At 43.7% G+C, this 23,949-nt stretch overlaps 1 protein-coding gene and 1 non-coding gene across 4 annotated transcripts in view; one reads left to right on the forward strand and one right to left on the reverse strand.

Annotated features, from left to right (window-relative positions):
* Positions 1-848: 848 nt before the first annotated feature.
* TRNAL-UAG (transfer RNA leucine (anticodon UAG)) lies at positions 849-930 on the reverse strand. Its single transcript has one exon. It is a non-coding gene; the product is annotated as a tRNA-Leu (tRNA).
* A 3,647-nt stretch (positions 931-4,577) lies between these two features.
* The window catches only part of EEF2K (eukaryotic elongation factor 2 kinase), a 28,505-nt gene continuing 9,133 nt past the window's right edge, over positions 4,578-23,949 (forward strand). Inside the window, exons 1-8 of one of the 3 annotated variants that reach the window (XM_061474168.1) lie at positions 4,578-4,647; positions 11,221-11,545; positions 13,775-13,825; positions 15,544-15,644; positions 17,214-17,274; positions 18,113-18,150; positions 20,439-20,610; positions 22,413-22,562. In XM_061474168.1, coding sequence (XP_061330152.1) covers positions 11,300-11,545; positions 13,775-13,825; positions 15,544-15,644; positions 17,214-17,274; positions 18,113-18,150; positions 20,439-20,610; positions 22,413-22,562 — 819 coding nt within the window. In that variant the 5' untranslated portion in view covers positions 4,578-4,647; positions 11,221-11,299. Of the gene's footprint in view, positions 4,648-5,121; positions 5,417-11,220; positions 11,546-13,774; positions 13,826-15,543; positions 15,645-17,213; positions 17,275-18,112; positions 18,151-20,438; positions 20,611-22,412; positions 22,563-23,949 lie in introns of those variants that run through there. The other 2 variants (XM_061474167.1, XM_061474170.1) reach the window with 2 other exon arrangements.

A 23,949-nucleotide genomic window follows, 5' to 3' on the forward strand; every position in this document is an offset into this window, starting at 1 on the left:
GGGTGCAAAGCCACCCGTGGTAGCACCTCCCTGCAGCTGGAGGCCTGGCAGGCTCATGCAGGTATAGTTTTACATGAGTCATCCCTACTCTGTCCTGTAGTCATTGAGGACAAGAACTAACAATAAACTTTAGTTGTGTATCAGCTGAACTTCAGGTACAACTATGTTTTTGCACCTGATTTCTAAAGCAGTTGTACACCAGCAAATCCCTGCAGTAGCTAAAGTGAACAGTGTGCTTTTGGAGTTAGTGTTCAGCTAAAACGGGCCTACACTACAGGCAATCTAAAGGCCCAGATCCCATCGTCCATCTGCTGGTTTACCACAAATTCTACCCCACCTGCAACCTTTTCCAGCCTGTGTCATGGTGGGGGGCAATCAGGAGCATAATGTGAAAAGATACTGCTTGGGAAAGGAGACAGCACTAGGGATATGGCACAAGTAAGAAGAATCAAGGTCTGGATGTGGGTTTGAGAACTCTGGAGGTGAGAGCACCCAGAGTTCACCTCGGTGCAGGGCAGGCCGCAGAGGGCAGCACCACCCTGCGGGTTGACGGTGCAGTTACCCGAACACAGCACGGGACTGCAGAGCTGCCCAGATGAGTATTTCTTATTGTATTTTTACGCCAGAAGACACACACGATCAGAACACGCAGCACCCCGCACGTACATAACTTGCTACAGCTTGATTTCGAGGCGCCCGACAGGAAGCGCCCCCACGCCTCCATGCCCCCGCGGGCCGTGCCCGGCTCGGGAAGGCCGTGCTCGTGCCAGACCGGAGCGGGACATCCTCGCGGCCACACTGTTCGGGAGGCGAAAAGGAGCTGCAGGCGCGGTGGGACAAAACAAGCTTGGCAGCGGTGGGATTCGAACCCACGCCATCGAAATGACTGGAGCCTAAATCCAGCGCCTTAGACCACTCGGCCACGCTACCGCCTGGCTGCTCAGGCGCCCGCCAGGCCTCTTTCAGGGGGCGGCGCCGGCGCTCTCCCCACCCACCGGTGCACACCGCCCACCTGTGCCCGCGGTACCGCAACGGCCCCCGGCGCAACCGGCCGGGGCGCCCCGTGGCCGGGAAGCGCAGCCCCGCGAGAGGGCGCGGACTCCCCGCTCTGCGGAGGAGGCTCCAAGCCCGGGCTGCCGGGGGCACCGCCACCCCTCATGGCCCGCCCCAGGCCCCGCCCCCGCCCCACTCCATGCGGCCGACAGGTGGCGCCGCTGCCGCACTCCCGGCGCAGGCTGTACACGTGACCCGGGCGGCGGCTGCGTGGGGCGGCTGGATTGTGGCTAGCTCGGTGCCCGGCTACCCCCGGCGCTATCCTGTGCTGTACGGGGCCGTTGGGCCGCACCTCACCCGCGTTGTCCGTGGCAGGCACAGGCCGGCCACAGCGCCTCGGCAAAGCGCTGCCCCGTGGCCTGTTTCCACAGCAGCGCTGGCGGAGCGCCAGCTTGTCCTCACGACGGCTTTGCCCCGCGGCGCAGACCTGTCGCCCCATGGGTGGCCGTGCCGTGGCCAGGCAGGGGCGAGGGCAGCCCCTTACCGTTACCACAAGAGTGGGTCTGCACACAGCTCCTTGGCAGGAAGAGGGTCCAACCACACCCAGCCCCACAAACAGGAGACCCCCTGCCTTCTTCCCCAGCTTCTCTCAGTGGGTACTGTAGTCTCGTGGCCCGCTGCCGCCCTGGCACTACAGCGTGCCGTCAGCTGAATCATTCCCACCCAAAAGGGGACGGCCCTTTGGGGTGCGGCTCAGCATGGTGCTGCAGAGGCCAGTAGTAAACGCGGCTGTGGTCAGGGCTGCTCACACGCAGCTCTCCGTCCTGCCGTGTTGGTGCAATGCCTGCCCGCTGCTGCTGAGCTCACCACGGTGTAAGTAGGGGCTTGTCCTGTGAAGGAGCTGGGTTTGGCAACCAGAGCCAGATTCAAGCTGCCCCTGGTGAGTAGAAAGATGAATACCTTTATTCTGGAAGGCCTGCAGGAGGAATCTGTGTAATTACCGTGGACAGAGCTAAAAAACATCAGGGCTAAATGTTGTGCGATTACAATAATCCATAGAAATTATGTCTGCCATTGCTTTTCTTCCCATTGGAAGTCTGCACTGGTGCTCCAGGAAGTTCTATGCAGGTATATTGTATGCACCTACCACAGTGGGCTTTGCAGATAATGAAATTTGCCGTGTAAGAAGGGACTGTCACAGAAGTATGTAGGCACAAATTGTCAGATAATTAGTTGATTTACAGGCAATTTTTCATCTGGATTTTCAATGGAAGTTCAGTGTTGTCAGGGGCATGCTTTCCTCTTTCCTTTCAAAACCAACAGTTCCCTAGGACAACAATTTCTAAACAGAACCTCATTTAACACAAGCATACTGGAACTTTGCAAGCTTCAGTGCTCTTGGAAAATACATATATGCATTGCTGAGCATACTAAACAAAAGAATGACATACTGCACTTGCAGGTCACCAATTTCCTAAGTTGCCATTTATTTTTCAGTTTTTCAGTCAAAAAATAACAGTGACTCAAACTCAAGCATTAAGGATATGATAAGTAACATCTAAACAGGAAACTAAAACTGGAAGATGCAGTGCATCTGGCCTCACATCTAATTTCAGTATTAGATGCTTTCAATATTAGATCATTCTAATATTAGATGAAACCTTTAGTATTTCATCCAACACTGTTTCATCATCACTGATTGTTCTTTTAAGAAAATGTTATAGATAAACCCCAGGCTTAAACTTGAAAATGAGTACACCCTTACATCAGTGTGCCAAAGCTGGCTTATTTAAAAGTATGAGAAGTATGTAGCTTGAGATGGTATAACCTATGTTCCTAATGTAGCAGAGCCCTCCCCATGAGGAAATACAGCATGATACAGTCATCCTCTTAATCCAAAACAGTGCTGTGTGTTTGCATGAGTTTAAAGCCAGTTTCTCTCGTGACTATTCAGTTGTGCTCATGTATCACATGTACTCCACCGTTAATCAGTAACCTAAGATGGTGATGTTACTTTTTAACCATTATCAACACATTTTCATGCAGTGGGAACCAGGCATCTGGCTTCCACCAGGACTTCAGAATTCATTTGTTGAGCCTGCCCTCTTCCCAGGCCCTGGGGTGCTGCTTTTCCCAGGGTGCTCAGCTGGGCTGCCTGCAGAATGGAAAATGGAGAGACTCATATCCTGGTGCTGATGGGGCAAAAGCACTTAGTTTTCAATAGCTGCTAATAATCCACAAACATTGTAATTGTGTTTAATTGGAGCTTAAACTCTGCAGGAATTTCAGGCTACCCAGAAGTGTCCCTGTGGGAGGGGGCATTAAATGAGGGTTTAGTCCTGTCTCTGCTTTACATTCACACGAGGGCTTGCACCCTCGGCACAGTGCTGGGAATTGCTGCCAGAATTGCAGGCAGCATTCCTGTGCAGACATGCTGCTCCCTCCAGTCCCCCAGCTAAGATGATTTATCTATCTAAGCAATGGTGGTAGAAGGCGGGTGTTGCTGGCAGAGACTCAGAGCATCTGTTCTGGGTTGTTTTAATTAAATACTGGTAATCCTCTTCCTGAAGGTGATCCCAGCACTGGCATTGCAGCAGCGTTTCTGTGCTGCCTCCCTCTTTGGAGCACAGGGATTTTGCGTTCTTGTCTGTGATGCTGCAGGAGACCACTCGTCTGTCACAAAGGACGTACTCACATTGTCCAGTCTGTTTTGTAGCCCCTGCTCAGGGTAGAAGGCACTAATGAGGGTTACTTACATGAGTAAGAGATTTAACAACAGTAAAAGTGGTAAACTTTTTCCAGGTTGACATAATACAGTTAAGCCGGAACCTATTTACATCTATTTCCATGTAAGCCATGAAAGGGTAAGGAGTTTTGTTTAAATTTTCCACAGAGCCTAGCTTGAGGAAAAGCTAAAAACATGGGCATTTTCAACCCAGAAAGCCAGCATTTTAGGAAAAAATGAGAATGTGGTCTTTTAAACTTGAAATCTGGTGCACGACTCTACCATTTCTCATGGGGAAATGGAACACTGCAATCGAATTAAGGCGAAAAAGCCAACCTGAAACACGGAGCCCCCCAAGTCTCCATGGTCACTGCCCACGTCTGCGCCGCCTCCCCACAGGGCCGCTGTTGTGCAATGCTCCCTTCCCGTGGGCTCCTCGGCCATGGGCCATTGCCCTTTGAGCTCCAAACCCAGCGGAAATAGAAATCAAAAGTAAACTCGGGCACGGCTCCTGCGGGCAGCTCTCTGGACACCTGGCTTCGCGTGGCGTTCGAGATTCTGCTCCCTCTGCCCCGGGATTTCCCTCTCTCGCACCCCAAACAGTGCTGATCGGGGGGGCTCCCCTCAAGTTTTAATCGATTTTCTCCCAGGAATAGCGCCTGTGAGACCACGAGCGGGTGCGGGCACGGACGCGCGGTTCCTGAAGCAAGCCTGAGGCGAGGGGTGGCTGCCCTTCCCGCCTTGCTCCCGCTCAGAGGGCGGCCCCTCTTCCTGCCTCTCCTCCCCTCACAGGGTGGCGCCGGTGCCCGCCTCCTTTCCTCTCCCTCCCTCTCCCAGCCCCCCTTGCCGTGAACCGGACGGCTGTGGCGGCGGCTGTAGCGGGAGCGCCCAGCACCGCCGGGGCGGTGGGTCCGGGCTGCGATCACCCGGTAGGTGCCTTCGCGGTGCGGGGTCGGGCCCGCGGGAGCCGTCGTCAGGCTGCTCACAGCGTTGGAGGGAGAGGGCGAAATGTGCGGGTTTGATTACAGAAATGAGCAACCTGGAGGTTACGGGCTGTAAAGGGCCGGCGGCCGAGCCCTGAGCTTGTGCAGTGCCCTAAAAATAACCTGGTATATTTGTATTGGGCAACACTCCTGGGCTTATGCCTGGAGAGAGCAATTTTATCTATGTATGTGTCCGGGACAGTGGAAAAACTCGGTGATAGTTAATTGTTCCGTGTGGAAGTAACACGGCCTTTAATGGAAAAGGGAAGATATTTTAAAGTTAAATTGAAAGTACGTTTTCTGTACTTCGGTATTCTCGTGTTTTGGCTGCCATCGATGTAGTATTTGTGTGTTTGGCAGAAGCGTGGACTTGATTCAGAAGGGTCGTTTCTGTGCTCTTAAGTGCTCACAACTCTAAAAGCCATTTGTGTGTTTGAAGCCTCAGTGTGTTTCCTCGCATAGGGTTTTGAGTCTCAATGCTTTGTGCTCTGAGCTGGCACAGATGGACTCTCCCATTCCTGTCATGAATTTTGCATCGCTGCTCTCCCAGCACTGGGGCTAAATGCAGTGTGTTATCCCAGCTGTGCATGCAGTCAAACTGAATGTGATTTGTGCCATCATGCTTGCAGCATGTCACACATGCTGGGAGGGAACTGAAGTAAAGTCTTCTCATTAGAAGATCAGTACTTGGTAAGCCCAAGTTTGTGTGTCGAAGGTAGGCAGTGAGTTGAGACATCTTTATGTTTTTTATCTTCTTTCGTATCACAGCTCTTACCCTGACTCACTAAACCTGTTTTCTTGTCAGTGTGTGGAGCAGATGAGAACAGTTTACAACAGTCAGTTTGGTGTTTGGAAACCACAAGCAGTTCAGTAGCATTCTGCAGGACTTAAACATTGCTAGTGGGGTTGTTATGGATGATGTAATGTAGCTTTGTGTCTGTAGTTCATAAAGATTGTAACAATACTTTGTAAGATGCACAGCCCAAATAGTTACTTAGGTTAAATTTTAGATCTGTATTTTAAAAGAATGTTAATCTGAAAAGCACTTTCTTGGAAGAAAAAACTGCCTGTTACAGGTATCCCGCTAGATGGCTTTAGCTGGTGCGGTGTTCAACCAAAAGGGATGTAGTATTATACTGGGGAGAACTGGCTCATTCTTGCTTTAATGCTTCTGTACAAGAGACAGGACTTCCTGAAGAGGCACAGAGGGTAATGTCTGAGCTGAAACAGCTGCTAAGAAGTAGCCGGAGGTGCTCTGGTTGTCCCTTGTTTTGTTGGCTAGAGCATCCATATCACTTGGCTCTTAGGGATGAATTAAGGCAGGTTTCAATGCTGAGGCAGCTGTGGGGCCTTGCTCAAGGGTCCCACCAAACCCAGCCGAGTTTTGTAGCAGTAGACACCCTACAAGAAACAAGACGTGTTTTAGCACCTCTGTGATGTGAATTTCCCCCTCTGTTTATCTATGTTTGCTTGGCACTGTGCTGGGTAACACAGTGGGTTGTCCTTACAACCACCTGCCCCTCTTGATGGTGTGTTTCTTGGATATAAAGGCAAGGGAAAGAAAAATACTGTAAAACTCCCCAAATTGATGAAGACTTGAGCAGATTTAGTAAATGATAGTATTTTAAAGTATCTTCATTTTTAATCACATAATACAAGGTTGATTAAAAAAAAAAGGAATGAATTTTCAAAGTGGGTTGGAGAAGGTAGTTTAAATTACAGGTTGTATGTGATAATGCAGTATTGCAGGCTAGGTTCAGTGCAGTTCCTCTTTGCTGCTGAACCCTTGGAAAGCTTCTGTAATAGATATTAAAGATTAAGAGATTAAAATGTAGCAGCAATAGTAACAGGAATTCCTAGATGGTACAGCTTTATGCCATAATGCAAAAGCAGAGATTATAAGCTTTGGGATGAAGCTAGGGCTTTTTAATAGGACTTTTATGAAATAAACTGTGAGGTTTAGTGCAGTGTTTGTGTAGGTTAAAGTTTGGTTGTCAGATTCTGATTTAAAGAGCATGTTACGTGAGGATGGTTTTTAGTAAAAAATCTGCCAAAGTAAACACAAGTCCTTTAGAAGAAGTCTGGTTCCAAGAAAAACTGAGAGCTCTATAAACGTGATTAGCTTTACAGACAGATTTGTGTGGTGATGTTCCATTTACACAGCAAGTCAGAAATTATGAATGTTTGCAATCACTGCTGCATAAATCTGCATTCCTTCTGCTGCTGTTTCTCAGAGTGCCTTGGACCTGGTGGATCTGCTTATGTGTGTGTGACTGCAGTAGTGGAAATGAGTACAGGATGGCAGTTGTGGTTAAGGAAGCTGCAGTATATCCTGGAGTTAGTCACATACTTGAACATCGTTTTACACCTGCTGTTTTTAAGTAGAAGTTAATGTTCTCAAGTACTTGTTAGACTCCAGTAAGATAATCACAGTAAAAACGGTAGTGCAGCTCAGAATCCTTTCTCCTTCCAGTTGTGCACTACTGCCTCTTTCCAGAAATAGCAGCTGTTGTGTGGTCTTTGCTAGAAGAGCTGATTATATGTATGCTCCAAAGCTGCTTCAGTACAAAGTCAGATGAGTTGGCTCAGACTTCCTCCAGCAGTGGTTTACTGTAGCTGATGCTGCCTGATGTAGGAGTTCTGGTGTTGTGTTACTTGCTGAGCTGTGGGAATGCTGCGTCTGCCAGAAAGGCAGTAACCAGCAGCATAATGTTGCTAGTGAAAGGTGCCATACATTAAGGCACTGTCTCTGTGGTGACTATCTTCTCAGTAGCTGTGGTGTAAGTCTCCAGCTGTGAATACTGCTCTAGAAGTGTACTTATCTGGTACTGTTCCATGGACAAAGAAGGTTCAGTATGCACTGGATTGAAGAATAACAGTGAAGCAAAGCTGAAAACCTTGTTTTATGGTTTTAGGCTACTTGTGTGAAAATTTCAGATTTAGCTGGTTGGCTAATTGATGGGACACTTTGAAGTTGCTTTAAGTTGTACAGCCAGCATTAGGGCCAAATCTTGAAATTCTACCTAATCCTGTTTTGTGGGTGCACGTATCTTCAAAGTATGTAGACTTACATCTCTTCCAAGGGCTTTGATCATTCCTACATCTCATTTTTCTAGCTTGTGAAACAGCTGATACTTCCATTAGATGGATGTTGGAAGGAAGGGTAGTATATAATACTGAGAGCAAATTAACAAATTAAGTACAATATTCTGTAAGCTCAAATCTTTGCTTTTAGGGCTCCAGGACCAAAAGGATTTTAAGCCATAAATTGTGTGAAACAAATCAAGGTTTGCTGCTTTGTGTGATCTATTTCTGCCCTCTAAATAAGAACAAAACAGACCTGACATCAATACACTCACAGAACCCATCTGAACAGCCAAAATCCACTGTGGCAGACTTACCAGCAAGTATTTGTTTAAACTGAGCTAAATCAGCCTGAAGATTTGGACGATTACTGTGCATTCATCTAACCCCTTCCTGTTTTTCATGCAGCAGAGCAATGTGAATAATCAAAACTAAAATGAAGAGAAAATATTTCCATTAATTTGAGTGGGCCTAGAAGTTTGTGTTACTGTTTTCTGGTTGCTTTGAGTAAAACACCTGTAAGCTCTGATAGTGGTTTAAGAGCCATGGTGTGGTTTGTAAATCTGCTGTATTATTTTTAAGGAGAAGAAAGTACAATAAAATCAAGCAGTAGCCCAGTCCTTTGTTTGTTTGCCCCTTTCCAGTCTTCCTATGTGTGAGTCTACACTGGCTTTTTGTTCTGATCAGAAAAGCACTTCTGAAGCAAGTCTCCTGATCATCTCAGCTCGTTGCACCTTGATTCATATTGAAAAGCTGTCTCAGTGCTTGCAAACTGAAATCCTTGTGCATGAAACTTAACTGGAGAACACAGTTCTCTCTTATCCACTCCCTGAGACCTGACCAGAGTTAGTCTAAATAAATCCTTAAGAGATGGATGGTGAGGATGTCACAGCCTCAACACAGGTGTCCTCTGCAGACCTGCTCTCTGTTCACTGCAGTGCTTGTGGTGATGCCCAGTAGGTTCCTGCCCAGGACTTGTTTTCTCCTGGTGGGTTTTAATGAATCGGGTTGTTCACTGCTGTCAGCTTGGTCGTGATCAGATTTACTGATTGACGTTAGCATTAAATAAAAATGCAGTGGGAAACAGTAGAGTGACATGGAAAGCTCCGAGCAGGATATGGTCATAGGGGAATTGGTTGTATGTTGTGGTACTCCCAATAGAAGAAACAATTAACAAAAGTATATGGCAGAAAGGTAATTTCACCTCAGTCTGTGTTCTCTTTAGTGTGGTCTGCGCTTTTGATGCAATTGGGTATTCAGTTCATTACAGAAAGTCATTAAATTTGGCAAAGACAGGTGTTAGAGACTTCAGGAAATGACTCTGAAACCCAGAGTTAGTGCAGTTAATAAAAATAGGATTTCAGAAAAGATGAACTATCAGCAATTAGAAGAATGTGTGTGTAGGGATGGGATACTGTTCTGTGCAGGTTTCTTTGCTCTTTGAAGCACCTGGTATCACATGAATCATGGACCTGCTCTGCTGTGGCTGTTGTCATGGTCTTGACTGAGATAGAGTTAATTTTCTTCCTCCTGGCTGCTGCAGTGCTGTGGTTTTGGATTTAGTATGAGAATAATATTGATAACAAATTGATGTTTTAATTGTTGCTAAGTCATAAAACATTTCTCAGTTTCCTGTGCTCTGACAGTGAGGAGGTACATGAGAAGCTGGGACGGAGCACAGCCAAGGCGATTGATCCAGACTAGCCAAAGGGGTATTCCAATACTCCATATTATAGAATGGCATGCTCAGGATATAAACTGGGGGGCTGGCTGCAGGGTGACAGAGTGGTGATTGCTGCTTGGGGATGGGCTGGTGATCAGTCAGTAGGTGGTGAGCAGTTGTACTGTGCATTGCCTGTCTGTCTTGGGTTTTATTCCTCTCTCTTTTTGTTGTCTCCTTTTCCATTACAATTATATTATTATTTTATTCCAATTATTAAACTGTTCTTATCTCGACCCATGGGTTTTACCTTTTTTCTGATTCTCCTCCCGTCCCACTGTTGTTGGGGTAGGTGAGTGGCCACGTGGTCCTTAGTTGCCAGCTGGAGTTAAACCATGACACTGTTCATATTTTCCTTGATAGCTAGAATCCTTGTGGCGTGGAAAGGGAGCCTGAGCTACAGAGAAGCATTTCATGATTCACCTGTCTTTTTTTATAACACATACCTGTTGCAGCAGTTGGGCTGTGCAGTATCTGTGCTCTGCCTCCCAAAAACTGGTGTCACTGATTTGGAAAAACTACGGTAAAATGGGAGACTTTGCAGAGCTGCAATTTTGGTACCCATATGAAACTTCCCATATTGTTCACTTCTAATGTTGTTTAATGTGTTAGAAGGCCTCAGTGAAATATTTATCGAGAGTGTCACCTTCTGAGCTTTGAAATAATTGAGCAGATTTAAACGAAAATCCTTGACCTGTCTGCCGCACACTTGTGTTTACTTTCAGTTTGCTTAGTTTATTTTGGAGCTAGGACCCAGGAGAAGCCAAACCCTGCTTATTCTGTTCTCTTAGGATCCAGGAAGCTACTACGAAGTTGAAATAACCAGTGACAAAATCAAGCTTTCTAGTCCCTTTCTAAATGAGCTATTAACCAGGGAGGGTAAGCTCTTTGCTTAAAGTGAACACAGCTCAGCGTGCTGCCAAATCTGCTCTATTTGGAGCTGGAATAGCATTGTTCAGATTGCACAAGTCTGTCCCAAGCAATCCCTTCACAGAGAGTAAAACACAGAAGGACTGAGGTACTCGTTACACATACTTCCTCTTGCCTCTGAGGTCCGCTAGTGAGTGAGTGGGGCAGGCCTCTTTTCTTGGCCTTTTTTGTACTGTCTCTCCAAGGACATCCTGTGTAGCCTGGATAGTGTACTGCACATTCCCCAGCATGCTTTCCACTGTGGACTGTTGGCTATACGTGAGCTAAAAGCTAATTTAACTCTCGGCAGTTGTGGGACAATTTTCTATGTTGTCTTAGTGATAACTCTTGGCTCATCTGGCTATTAATTTATATGCAATGTCCTTGAAAAGACTTATCCTGAAAAAACTTGAAAACCTGACTATGGTTAAAGGTAAAACCCCCTCAGGTTTCTAAGACCAGTGTTGTGAAACTCAGCATTTTAGGTAAGGAAGAATAAAACCATTCAGAGGAGGACGTGTTGCAAGCCAGAGGCAATAGGTGGTGTTTGCAGTCCTCAGATTTCATAGTTCTGTACTTGGTTATCTTCTTTTTCTCAGTCCTGTAGCAAGTTAAAAAGTGAGTGCCTTCTGGATAGCCAAATATAGCACTGAGGTGTTCAAAACCACATGTGGGTACTTGGGGATTGCTTTTATGTAGCCATACGCAAATGATTTTTTTTTCTGCCAAGAGTTTTCTGAGATCAGTTTTATGCATCATTTGTTCTTTTAATAACAACCTTTTTGTTGTTTTTCTCTCCCACCCAGCTTCTTCCCTTCATTTGCATGTGCGTTGGAATGGTGGTTGTTTTAATCATTGCAGGAGTTCAGCCAACCTCCCACAAACATGGCAGACGAGGACCTTATTTTTCGTATGGAAGGGATTGATAATGCCAGATCAACTACAGCCAGCTCTGGGAATTATCTTGATGCTGATAGTGATGATGAAGACAGTTATTTTATCTGCCCAATAACTGATGATCCAGTTTCTAACAAGTCTGCCAGTATCAAAGTTGACAATTATTATAGCAATTTAGCAAAAACTGAACAGTACAGTTCAAGCTCTTCTCCTAGAAACTCATTTAGCTTTAAGGTAAGTGTTTGATTCAGCTTTCAAGAAGGTTTTGGTTTTACTTAGTTGGCACGAGAGATTCTCTTAATTGCTTCATCTCTTGCAACTAACACTTTTCAATGAAAAAATAATCTGTTTTTTCCAGACTTGCAGTTAATTCCATTAAGCCAATGACACTGCCATTGAATTGCTTACTGTCCCTTTTAGTTCACTGGGAGGTCTTAATCTACAAAGATAGCAGAACCCAGGTGAACAGTTAACAGCCATTATGATCAAACCATTTAAAAAGCAATACATTAATTGGGAGATTTAAAAGATTATGCTTGTTGTAAGCTGAATTGAGGCCTGACGGAAGATACTTTATTGCCTCTGCTTGCAAAATCCATAATAATCTATAATATTTTTATTTGGGCATACACAATTGTAATGGTAGCTTTTTAGGTTATAGTTACTGCCCAGGGAGCTTTTAATAATGAGCATGAAGTGTCACACTGGCAGTATTTCCTGACAGTGTACTCAAGCAGCAGCTGCCCTTTTTGAAATGAACAGTAATCAAAGCATTGCAGAGGGGTCAAAGGGGTTGTAGCTGGTGCTTCCTTGGCAGTGTGTCCTGTTCTACTTGGCACCATTTGCACAGATCAGGCCAGGCAGTGGAGCCTCAAGAATGCAAATGACATTCGCTCTATAGGTTAGATATTCCAAATATGCACCCTTTGTGATAAAAGAGCATGTCTCTTAGATTTTGTCTAGACTAGGATTTAATGTGTTGTATTAACACATTTCTTCTTGTAAATATTAATATTTATGTAGTAGGTACTGTAAAACCTTGGTCATGCCTAATGAATGCTTTATTCCTGGAAAGATACCAAAGGGTTTATTTCAGGACATAGACCTGGAACAAGTCCAGAGGAGACCACAAAGATGCTCAGAGGGCTGGAGGACCTCTGCTATGAAGACAGGCTGAGAGAGGTGGGATTGTTCAGCCTGAAGAAGAGAAGGCTCCGTGGAGACCTTAGAGCAGCTTCCAGTGGCTAAAGGGTCTGAGAAGAAAGCTGGAGAGGGACTGTTACTGTTTACAAGGGCAAGTGGTGATAGGACAAGGTTTTAAACTGAAAGAGGGTAGCTTTAGATTAGATACTAGGAAGGAATTCTTCCCTGAGGCTGGTGAGGCACTGGCACAGGTTGCCCAGAGGAGATGTGGCTGCCCCATTCCTGGCAGTGTTCAAGGCCAGCTTGATGAGGATTGGGGCAATCTGGTCTAGTGGAAGGTGTGCCTGCCTGTGGCAGGGGGTTTTAACCAGATGATCTTTTAGGTCCCTTCCAGCTCAAGCCATTCTATGATTCAGTCAGCTAGCATTAAGTAGCACATTAAAAGTGAATCTGCCCTGTCTACAGTAAGATTTTTGCCAAGGCTAGTTAATACAGACATTAAAAGGAACATATTCCTAAGGAAGTAAAAGTTTAGATATAGACAAGGGGACACATTTTAGTGTATCCTATTGCTAAGCAAGTTAAGACCTGGTAGGGAGCTTAGTCTTCATTTATGTGTGTTTAAGCATGTACTAAACACTTGCCTTTGGGCTTGCAGTGTGAGTTCTGAGTCATCTGGCCTGAGGTAAAACTGATAAGGACTTAAGATCTTGCAGTTATTTCCTCCCTCTTAAGATACCATGTTGTTTTTGAAGAATATATGTGCCCATGCTTTGACCTAGTTGGACATTTTAGCTCCTGTCACAGGTAAGATGCATGGGGTTGAGATGGGGAGCAAGCAAGGCTCCATCTGGTGCTTAAGCGGCAGATATGGTGACTTCCAACAGTGAAGCAGCCAGGGCTGGTAACATCTTAAACCACCACAGCCTGATCTGATCAGAGTCTACCTGTTAGACCCCAAAGCTAATGGCATTATGGACCCCTGATAATGAGATGCAGACCGATACAAGAGTTGTTACTAATTCTGCCTCTGAGCAGGACTCAGTAATTAATTCATTCATAGGCAACACCCTTTTAACATATTAAAATGAAAAAAGGATGTTTCAAATTAAAACATTGCCAACTTACCTTGATAGGTTTGTTCCCAGATGTAAACAATCTATGAATATGTGAATATAAATTGAAGAGTGGCTTTTCAGTTGAAGAACCTTTTCTTTTCCTTATTTTGCTTTAATTAACGAAGAGAACAGAGACTCTTTGTCAATCATTTGTCTTATCACCTGTGTTTTCCTACTTTTATGTTTCTCATGCATCCTTTAGAATGACACACAGCATCGTTCTAAGCATGGCTCTGTGGTTGACCATAGTCGGGTAGGTTAAAAAGAAATGTGAACATGTATCTATCTAATAGATGCATTAAGGTTTTTTGGCTTGCTTTTCTTTTTATGTCCTTTTTTAGTTTGTTATTTTGTTGTCTGGGAGAACTGCTTGTCTCAGCCCATAAAAGTCATCAAGTCAAAACTAAAAAAGATATATGTTAAATGAAATAATACTCGTCTTTTGTTCTGTACCCTGAAAGGTCACTTTTAAAGTGCGTATCTGTGGTTGCTCCTGCACACTATTTCCTACTGTGGACAAAAATGAATGCAAGACATATACTTAGTATGGCAGCCATATGCCTTACAGTGGGAGAAAATTGCACTGTTAGCCCCATGACCATGAAGTCCGTCTTCTGTTTGAAGATTAAAATACAGCTTTTGTACAAAGCACCTCACAAGATCAAAGAGAAGTAATTAATTTATTTAAATCGTTCCCTAGCATGGACCCAGATCACCTTTGGAGAGGGACACTACTCAAGAATGATTTGACATAGATAATCGACCAAGCAATTCTACTTGTTTCTCTCTCTCTTTCTTTCACATATATTCAAGTATAGAAGTTCCCAGGTCCATATGAAGTGTGAATCATCACATGATCTGAGGCAACTTCATTTTCTCATGGATCATATAGGAAATCTTTCTCAGCATGTTTTGTTAAAATTTTATTGTAGTGTTGTATTCATTTGCTGCCTTTATTGTCAGAAAGGGGAACGTTTAAGTTGTTTGCAGGGTATGCAAAGTTACAGCAGAAATAAAAATAAACAGTTTAAAAGCTCAGTTGTTTCAAAAACTTATTGATGTAATTGGTGACACCAATTTATACTGTACATTTTAAGTTTTGAATGAGATTTAAATAAAAGACTGTTTCTGCATACTTGAAACTCGGTCAGAGGCAGTAATAAGACATCAGAGCTCAGTATTTCTTTACTGGCAGAGGTGCAGAGTAGCCTTTTCTTCTGCTCACCTTTGCAATAGGCATTTGGCTTATCACAGGATCATATCTCCTGTTCTCTTGGAACAGTCCAATGTAAAAAGAGGAAGATCAAGATGTTAACAGAAAAGGACCTAAATTGACTGGTAGAGAAAGACTATTTATATTCCAGAAAACTAATTTGATTATTTACTGCTGACTTGGTAGACATTGAAATAGCTACTTGCCTGGAATTGCTATAATAATCCAATATTACAGCATTCTTATTTCTTCTTTCTTATGCTGAGCACAATCTTGGGGCCTTGGGATTTACAGAACTTTGTCCATAATTCTCTGTTGCTGATGGACATTCTGTGCTTACACATATGCGTAACATACGCATCTACCCAACAGCATATACTGTTACAATAAGGTTAAAAATCAACCAGCAAAAGTGAATTAATACCATCTAGATGTGCCTTATCACTGCTTGTAGTATATGTTAGAGATATTTGCTAATTATATTTGGTGTATACTAGATCAGATTCTCTTCACAGTAACGTTACAGCAGTGCAAATTGAACTGAAACCTGATGCTTTGGATTTCTGAACTGCTTCATTATACTTGAAGCTATAAAATGGGAGTGGTTTCTGTACCACTTGGTCCCCCTCTGAGTAGTGCTTTGGGGGCTCATGTAGTTGCACATCTCTATAGCATTGGGATCCTGATGTGTTGTAGAAAATGTTTTTGTTGTGAGTTGATGGTGATTATTAATAACATGCCAGTTTTAACTTCTTCAGGAAGCCTGGAAACATGCTATTGAGAAAGCTAAGCACATGCCTGATCCGTGGGCAGAATTTCATCTTGAGGACATTGAGACAGAACATGCCACTCGTTACAGGTCTGTTGGTCTTTCTGCTTCTAGTGCTGATGTTAAACAGAATGTGCTGGTTTATGCAAGGGCTGTGTTTGTGTAGTGCAGAATATGTGTAATTACATGGCTGAAGAACTTGTGATAATACCCAGAGTAAGTGCGTCAACTGAATCTCCCAGGAAAACGTAAATACTGTACATCAAAAAAAATATACCTTTCAGCAAACCGGTGTCACGCTCACTTACTCTCCTACCTAAGTAGTATCTGAGTTGCCATAATGTAGACAGGAAACAAGGCTGAGAAGTATTTTCTAGTTGACTTACTATTGCTGTAAACTTAATCTAATAAGCAAATGAATCCTAATAAAAAGCAGCATACTTAGTTTAAATAGTTCAGAAAAAACCCCAACCTAACACTCTGTGCTTTTCCTAAAATAGCAGTTTCACTGTTGCCTGCCCATGCAGTGTTGCTGCATGTGGCTGGAATTTAAGTTCTTATAAAGCCAAGAATAGCTCAGTATAGTGTACGTGCTGAAACTGAGTTTGGCCCTGAAACTATGCTTAGTGCTTTAGCACAGGCTTTGCCAAAGCATTTACCCTGCTGACACAGGTTTCTGGTGGAAAGGGTAGGAGTTAGAGGCCAGTTAATTACCACTTAGTGTCAGTGTTTGGGAAGGCCTCCCTTCCAATTATGTAGCACTGTCACACAGTGCTTCTCTTCCCCATAGGCTTATCTGTCCCTGGTCAGCCATACAGTCCTGAAATAGTTTGCTTATTTTAAAATACAAATAAGTGATAATACTGGTTTAAGGCTACTCAAATAATCTATTGAAATGGCTCTGATATTCTTATTTCATGCCTTTTGTCTGCACAAACTAGGGTGTTACAGAATATATAAAGGGGGTATATGGGGTGTCTGCATGTGTGAAGTAGTTGATACACATTGGGAGAATCAGTCTGGAAACAGTCGTGTTGGTGAGTCAACCACTGTGGTTCTCAATTTGGCTTTTACTGTGTTGGGAGTTAAGGGTGTGGGGAGAAACCACAGTCGTACTCTGTATTGTCATAGGGTTGTGCAGAGACGTACTCCTCCCTTGGTGCAGTGGTGGGCAGTTCTTGGCCCCAGTGCTTTTGACAGGCGCAGCTGGTGCTGAGTTCTGTTCACATCTTCTGCAGTCCTTCAGCAGATCCCCAGCCATAACCAGGTTTATGCAAGCTCACGGTTGGGGAGTGCAACCTGTCCAATTTGTAGGGCTTGGTAAGACTCTTTCTGTCCCCAGAGTACTGCTGGAGGAGGAGATTTAACATCAAAGCAGATAAAGTTTAATTTGCAGTGTTGCAAGAGTTTACCTTCTGTAGTGGAGTCTATTCATTGTCAGTAGGATTTGGTATCTTTTCAAAGAGCTGTATGTATTTCTTCTTTTCCATACTAAGTAAGGAGGACAGGAGTGCGGTGGAAAGACTGGAAGTTTTTGTGTAGATATGGCAGCAGCATTTTTTAGCAGCCAAGTGGAGATAAGGACGGATAGGCACTGGGGATGGGGGGATTTGGGTTCTCTCTGCATTTTTCTAAGAGGCACATCTCCCGATTTTGCAGGTACAATGTGGTTACTGGGGACTGGGTTGAAGATGAAGTCCTCATCAAGATGGCTTCACAAGTAAGATCACACAGTCTTTCATATTTATTAGTAGCTAATTTGTCATTTCCTTCCTGTTTCTGAATGGTGATAGCGGGATATTTTCCTCATATAGAAGTTTTTAAGTCCCAATGTCATCCTTTTCTCCTACCTCTCTTCTTCCTTGGCTTAGCCGTTATGTTTTGGTGTCCCAGCAGAGGACACCAAAGCACTTTCTTGCCAGAGTAGGGTAGAACATAGAGTCAGCCCTTCCCCGTCAGCATCATGAGGCATTTGTTCCTTTCCCAATCATCTCTCTTGCATTTCCTGCTGGCCTCATCTCGCTGCCTGACAGTAGTCCTGCTATTTTGTGTGCATCCAGATAATTTCTGCTTTTAGGATGAAAACTGATTGAATTTTCAGTATGGGAGGGTAAAAGCTACTGGTTGCTTCCTAGTTAAATTGTGAAGCTGGCGCTATGTTGGAGTCACCTTGCTACTGATGTAGTATCTGGCATCTGCGAAGGTGATGCTCTTTTTGGAGCACCCTGTATGGAAGCCTAAATACAGAGAATGTGAGGTCTGCAAAGCTAGCTTCTCCAGGCAGTCACAGCAGAGCTGACTCCAAACTGGAGAGAGAATTTGAACAGCTTCTTCAAAAGTCATATCATGTCTCTTCCATGAGATACTGTCTTTTCCCCAGATTCCTACCTACGCTGCCAGTGGGTTTTCACTTTTCTTTGAGGAAATAGATATTATATAGAGCCTGTTTTGAGAACTGCTTTCTACAGGATATAAAGGGGAAAACATGGTTGTGTGTCTTACTGGTTATAAATTAACTCTGTGGAAATGGCAATGCTCTATTTTTGTTTTTTCTCTAGCCTTTTGGTCGTGGAGCAATGCGGGAGTGTTTCAGAACGTAAGTACCTGCTGGCTTTATCTTTGTTGGTCTCTGTGCGGTATTTTCTTCTGTGGTGACTGGAATTTCGTTGAGGTGTGGTGGAAGCTGTAAAGTTTGCCTGCCCATTAGGTTTCTGAAAGGTGTAACTGATGGGTTCATTCCTGTTTGTGTGACTCCAGCAGCAGCACAGGGGGTGGGCTTCAGAAAGCAGAACGTTCTTTTAAGGGAAGAACAAGCAAGCATGATGCAGCATCCAGTGAGCTTGCTTGGGAAAGTCAAACCATTGCCTGTAGTGGAACTGCAGTTGGGACACCTAATATGCAGTCATATCCAGTTCCAGCAAGTATAATCACCCTGAAAATTACAATTAATAAATTCATGCTATTTCCACAGTCTCTTGGGGGCAATATACTCATAAAAGTACAGAAGCAGCTACTTCATTTCTCTGTGTTCCTGGTGTGCTAAAATATGATTGAATTTGATACGAGGCCAGAGGTGTGTGCAGCCTGAAGGCTAATTTGTAGGCTTGTAGTTAGGCAGAGAAAAGGGGAGTGAATAGTTGGATGGTGCAGTCTCAACTTAGAATGCTTCCCTTGGTGAAGAAGGTTATCCCTCCAGAATTTGCTTCAAGATCACGTGTTGCAGACTCATCTTGTTCTGAGTAAGGCACAGCTTGAACACTAACAGTTACACTCCCCAGAAGGGTAAAGTGTGAGGGAAGGCAGAGGAGGAGCTTTTCTTTCCTCAGAGTGTGTTAGCAAACATAGTTGCAGGCATGAACATTATATAGCTATAAATCAGTTCATGCTGGAGGAGTACCCTGCCTTTCCAGGCTCTGGAAATGAATGTTTCCTGGACAATGTTCATGTGCGTGTTTAAGATTGTTCCCCTTCTTTCCAGTTGCAGTATCCAGAGAAACTGCATTTCACTTCTGATTTCATGTCCAGAAAGAGAGAAACTCCTGAATGACAGAAACATGATTTTTCTACTTGAGCAAAAAAGAGGAAAAGTAACCCTCAGTCTTCCAGTTTGGCATTGTTTCAGTGTCAGCTCGTGCTGGAGGCTCTGTTCTTGCAAAACCAGATAGATAACAGCAGTGAATTAAGCGTAGGAAGTAACAAATCTTAGTCTGCTGACATTGCTTTTAGCTCTTGTTATTTACCAAATTCCCCTTTACATGGTATCTTGAGTAGTGCCATTAACAAAAATTTTTCTTTGCAGCTTTGGTGTAACCTTTTGTAAAAAGAAAGCAGAACTCGTATGTCAGCTTCCTGCTGCTGGCTTTTCCATAGCTCTCCATGGTGCACTGATATTTCTCATCTGGAGCTCTTTCTTCCAAATTTTTGCAACTCTGCAAGTCTTTAGTCATGACAGCAGCAGCATTAGCTGTGCTTGGCTCAATGAACTTCAGAGAGTATTTGCTTTAGAAAGAGCACGTAAGCTGGCTTTTTTTATGCAGAGAACTGGAAAAGTTTCACGTCCTCCCTTAAATTCTTTCCTCACTTGCTTGTTCCTTCTTTCCAAGGCTTCTGTTCTAGCAACTGCCCCGTCCATGCTGGAGGACAGGCAATCTGAAATTGCTTTGTCTTTATAGTGTCCCCTGTACTTCTCCACCAGGGTCTTGGGAGGGAGAGAGGAAAGGAAGGAGGGGAATGCTGAGAGTTTGAGTGCTGCTACCAGCTTCTCAAAATGTAGTTTGCCATGGCACCAAGAGAACCATGGTTTGTTACTGAGCAGTGCATGAGAACTGCTTAGTAGCCAGACATGCCTTACTCTAGATACTCTTCATATTCCTCCTCCCCCTTCAGTTCTCCTTCTGGGAGCATGGGGGATACTGAGTAGTCACTCCTGCTTGTTGAGAAGGCAGCAGGACTTCTCTTATCATAGAAGATGTTTTTCTCCTCTCAGTTCATGTTTGAAAGGCCGCTCCCTGTTAATTTCCGCAGAAAATAATTGTTGACATTAGAACAGGGCATTTATACTTTTATACTCTATGTTTATACCCTTTATGCTCCATGTTTGAGGGGAGCAGGGTGGGAAAGGACATGAGAAAAGGAGGAAATTCAGAGTCGAAGTAGCTGCAGTCAAACTGATCAGGTGCTCTGGTACATCCCAGCCATTCAGATGGGATGTTGCTTTTCCCCTTGCTCCCTACCTGTGCTGCACTTTGCAGCTAGAATATCTGGTAAATGACTGAGGGTAATGCTGATTGGAGTGCCTGGCTTTGTCCAAGCAGGCAAATACCTGGGAAAGAGTGAATTAAAATTCTGTGTTTTCCTTTCACCAACAATTGATTTGTCTTTCAGGAAAAAGCTGTCTAACTTCTTACACACGCAGAACTGGAAAGGTGCCTATAACTATGTTGCCAAGCAATACATAGAGAGTGTGGGCAGGGATGTGTATTTTGAGGATGTCCGACTTCAGATGGAAGCAAAACTCTGGGGAGAGGAGTACAACCGGCACAAGCCACCAAAACAGGTACATTCAAAGATCTTGCTAAGCAAAAGTTGCACTCTTGCTCTCCTGTTAGATTAGTTTTCAAGTGAATTTAAAGGGAATTACTTGTTTGCATTCCATTAAATGTAATTGTTTAGGCAGATTCTTCTGCCCTGCTGTGTTTTCCATTAAATGATAGCTGATTTTTAATGAAGTAAATACAGAAATTGCTTTATATTTCCAGGATTAGAGGCTGTGTGTGAATGCCTGACTGTTCTCAGCTGTTGACTGAAGACTCAGATAAAATAGTGCTTGTATTGCTCTTTTAGATATTTGCCCAGCTGCTTTTGAGATAACTAGATATGTCACAGAATTTATTGCCAGCAGCAGTCTTGGCAAGCACTTAACTGTTAGTGCTCCAAGAATGTAGATGCTTAAATCTTGTAAACCTGTATAAGCACCTAAAGTAGCATTGATTTTTAAGAAGACCTGGAAACCTGAATAACTTTATGAAGCGATTCAAATACAGATTTCTGAGGAGTGATCAGTAATTTTAGAAAAAATGAAGATACTGTGGCTTTGCTTCCTTCAGGTGTCTCAGTAACAATATGAGCACATTGTGTTAAGTGCAAAGCATGAAGGAAGATGTATGAAACTCTCATGTGGGTGAAATGTCAGACTAGGCTCACTGTATCTAGAGAAGTTCCCATCCTCTCTGCTAGGAATGCGCATAAGCACATAGAATTCAGGGAGAGGTGGTTCTGTTGCTTCATTGGCTGGAGTCTGTGCTAAACATTATGTACAGCCAACATAGCTTTGTCCTTTTCCATGGTGGTAGGCTGGATAGCTGCTGGTTGAAGCTGCCATTGCATCCTGGACAAAAGCACCTCCAGCAGAAATTAGCTTGTTAAAAATCAAGAAACTAAAGTGCAGGGATGAAAGACTGTAGCTGTCACTCCCATACTCACTCTTAGTTGAGTATGTCCATGGTGTGTATCAATCAAGTGTCAAGTCCCTTTAATCCGCAGCTGGTACCGACTGAATGTAACTATGACTTAAAGTAAGTGGAAAAGGCAGCTTGGAGGGTGCTGAGCATGCACTGTGGTATCTTGGTACCTGCTTTTGGCTCTGCCACTGACTGAGTGTGGCATGTGACAAGATGCTTGGGTCAAGAAGAATGCCTCGGTATCGGGGCCTTAACAACTAAATAGCCAAAATGAGTGTTTTTGTGAAGTATGTGCGTTGCCTCTCATATGAAGTTTAGCTAATAACTATCAATCTCATAACAGCAAGGTGAGGTATAGAGTAGAGTGTACAGAGAGGACTCTAGAAATATAGAAGTTTTAAATGCTATGTTGGAAAAGATGTTAACAAAATGAGAGTTGTGATGCTTTCTCCTTTAGGAATGTGTCTGGGACAGGAAGGAGGTGAGGCAGGATACAGAAATACCTGAATGATAGATGTCTTCAGTCCGTCTCTGAAAAGGCATTTATTGAAGTTGTGCAGTAGTTACGATATGTTCTGCTCTCTTGGCATAGACTTTTTGCAGGACACTCTTAAAGTACCCACAGAAATAAAACAGAAAGCCAACCTTACTAAGCATTTTTGAGAAGGATATATGGCAGAAGTTCTGCAGAGCTCTTTTGAAGTGACTTCTAATTTATGAAATCCTCTAATAACCTGAGGAGCACGTGACTTTTCCCCACCCCCTTGATAAACAGACAGATCTTTGCAATTGTTCAGCTTCTTTCACTGGGAAAGTTTTCACAGCTGGCGGCTTCACACACGCTTTGATCTGAACACAGTATTCTATTAGTCATTGTTTATCTTCTTTCCCTCCCCAGGTGGATATAGTACAGATGTGTATTATCGAAATGAAGAACAGACCTGGAAAGCCTCTTTTTCACCTGGAACATTACATTGAGGGCAAATACATAAAATACAACTCAAATTCTGGATTTGTGCGAGATGACAACATTCGTCTTACCCCGCAAGTAAGAATTTGTTTAACGCTTTCCAGAGAGTCTGCTACAGGGAATTTTTTTGGCTCCATCTAGAGGTCTTGCTTTGCTGCCAGGGAAGGAAACTGCAGGTTTGCCAGTACAATGCCAAATTATTTTCTCTTTTTGCAGTATGTCTGCCCCTTATTTGGGGCCTGCTCTTTCAAGTGCCAAGTGCTGCTTCATTGCATTTCAGTGTCTGTCGATTTTAATGGAGTTGAACATGGAGAACACTCTTTGGAAACATTAAGCTCTTTGACTCTTCTTGTAATTGCAGGGATTGATGTATTTCAAACTCTTCAAATTAAGGCAGGGAGAGGGACCTGTCATGTACTATGTACTAAATAGTCTTCTGGTGCCTCATGTAATATACAAAAGGAAGTGGCAGATATCCAACTTGTATAAATAAAAAAACTAGTCTATTTGCATACAGAATCTGTTTTGGGTGGTTTTTTTCAGCTACAGTCTCTGAATAGGTGAATCTGAGATTACATATAGAAATAAAAGTACAGATTTCAAATGTTTCTTGGATCTCATAAAAGAGCTTTATTGGTGAATGAATGCAAAGTGGTCAGCATAGCAGAAGAGTATTTTACTGGGGCTTGAGGGATATTTGTTGTGATGCTTAATGTAAGCAGAGGGTTTATGTTCTGGCCTGTCTTTTGTACATTGAATCAGTGCTATGCTTTTCCAGGTTGGGAACAAAATGTTTCATGGGATTTGCTGCAGTTAAAATGTTTGTCTATCACCACCAGTCACCTCCCTCAGTCTTGGCAGTGCTTTTTTGGAGGCCTTCCCAGAAGATTCCTAATGTCTCAGCTTTGTGCCAAAGAGAAGGGCTTTTTATACCCGATTCTTGAAATGCTGCATTTAAAGAGTACAAATGTGCATTTCATTATCTGACACACAAATGTAGAGCCAGATCAGCTGTTCAGGGGACCTCTGAGAGGGCATAGCAGGGGAAGGAGAACATGTGGGGATGCGCAATGTTTTAGTTTTGTTTGTTGGTGCTTTCTTGTTTGGGTTTTTTTTTTTTCCTCTTAAAATGTGGCAGAGCTTTGCTTGTTGGCAGAAGGATGCAGAATGCCAGGGCTGCAGAGCTTGGAGATCCACAGGCACAGCCAGGAATTTTATGCAGAAGATATTCTACACTTGCTTCAGAGCCTACTATTGTTTGCTCTGCCAGGCAGCTCCCCTCTTAAGGTGAAGACTGTAGCAGAAAGCAGAATCTCGGGAAGGAGGAATACAGAGATCTCTATTTACTACCTGCTTCAAGTCTCTCATTGCTTTCATCATGATGTTTATACCAGTTATATTTCACTAATACAGTTATCAGAACTCTTTGCCCATTTGTAAGTGGTAAATAGGTGTTGCTGTTTTC

The sequence above is a fragment of the Pezoporus flaviventris genome, unplaced genomic scaffold (assembly GCF_033815535.1).
Source record: "Pezoporus flaviventris isolate CSIRO_AGI_PZ_B2104156 unplaced genomic scaffold, CSIRO_AGI_Pfla_v1 ptg000078l, whole genome shotgun sequence".
NCBI lineage: Eukaryota > Metazoa > Chordata > Aves > Psittaciformes > Psittacidae > Pezoporus > Pezoporus flaviventris.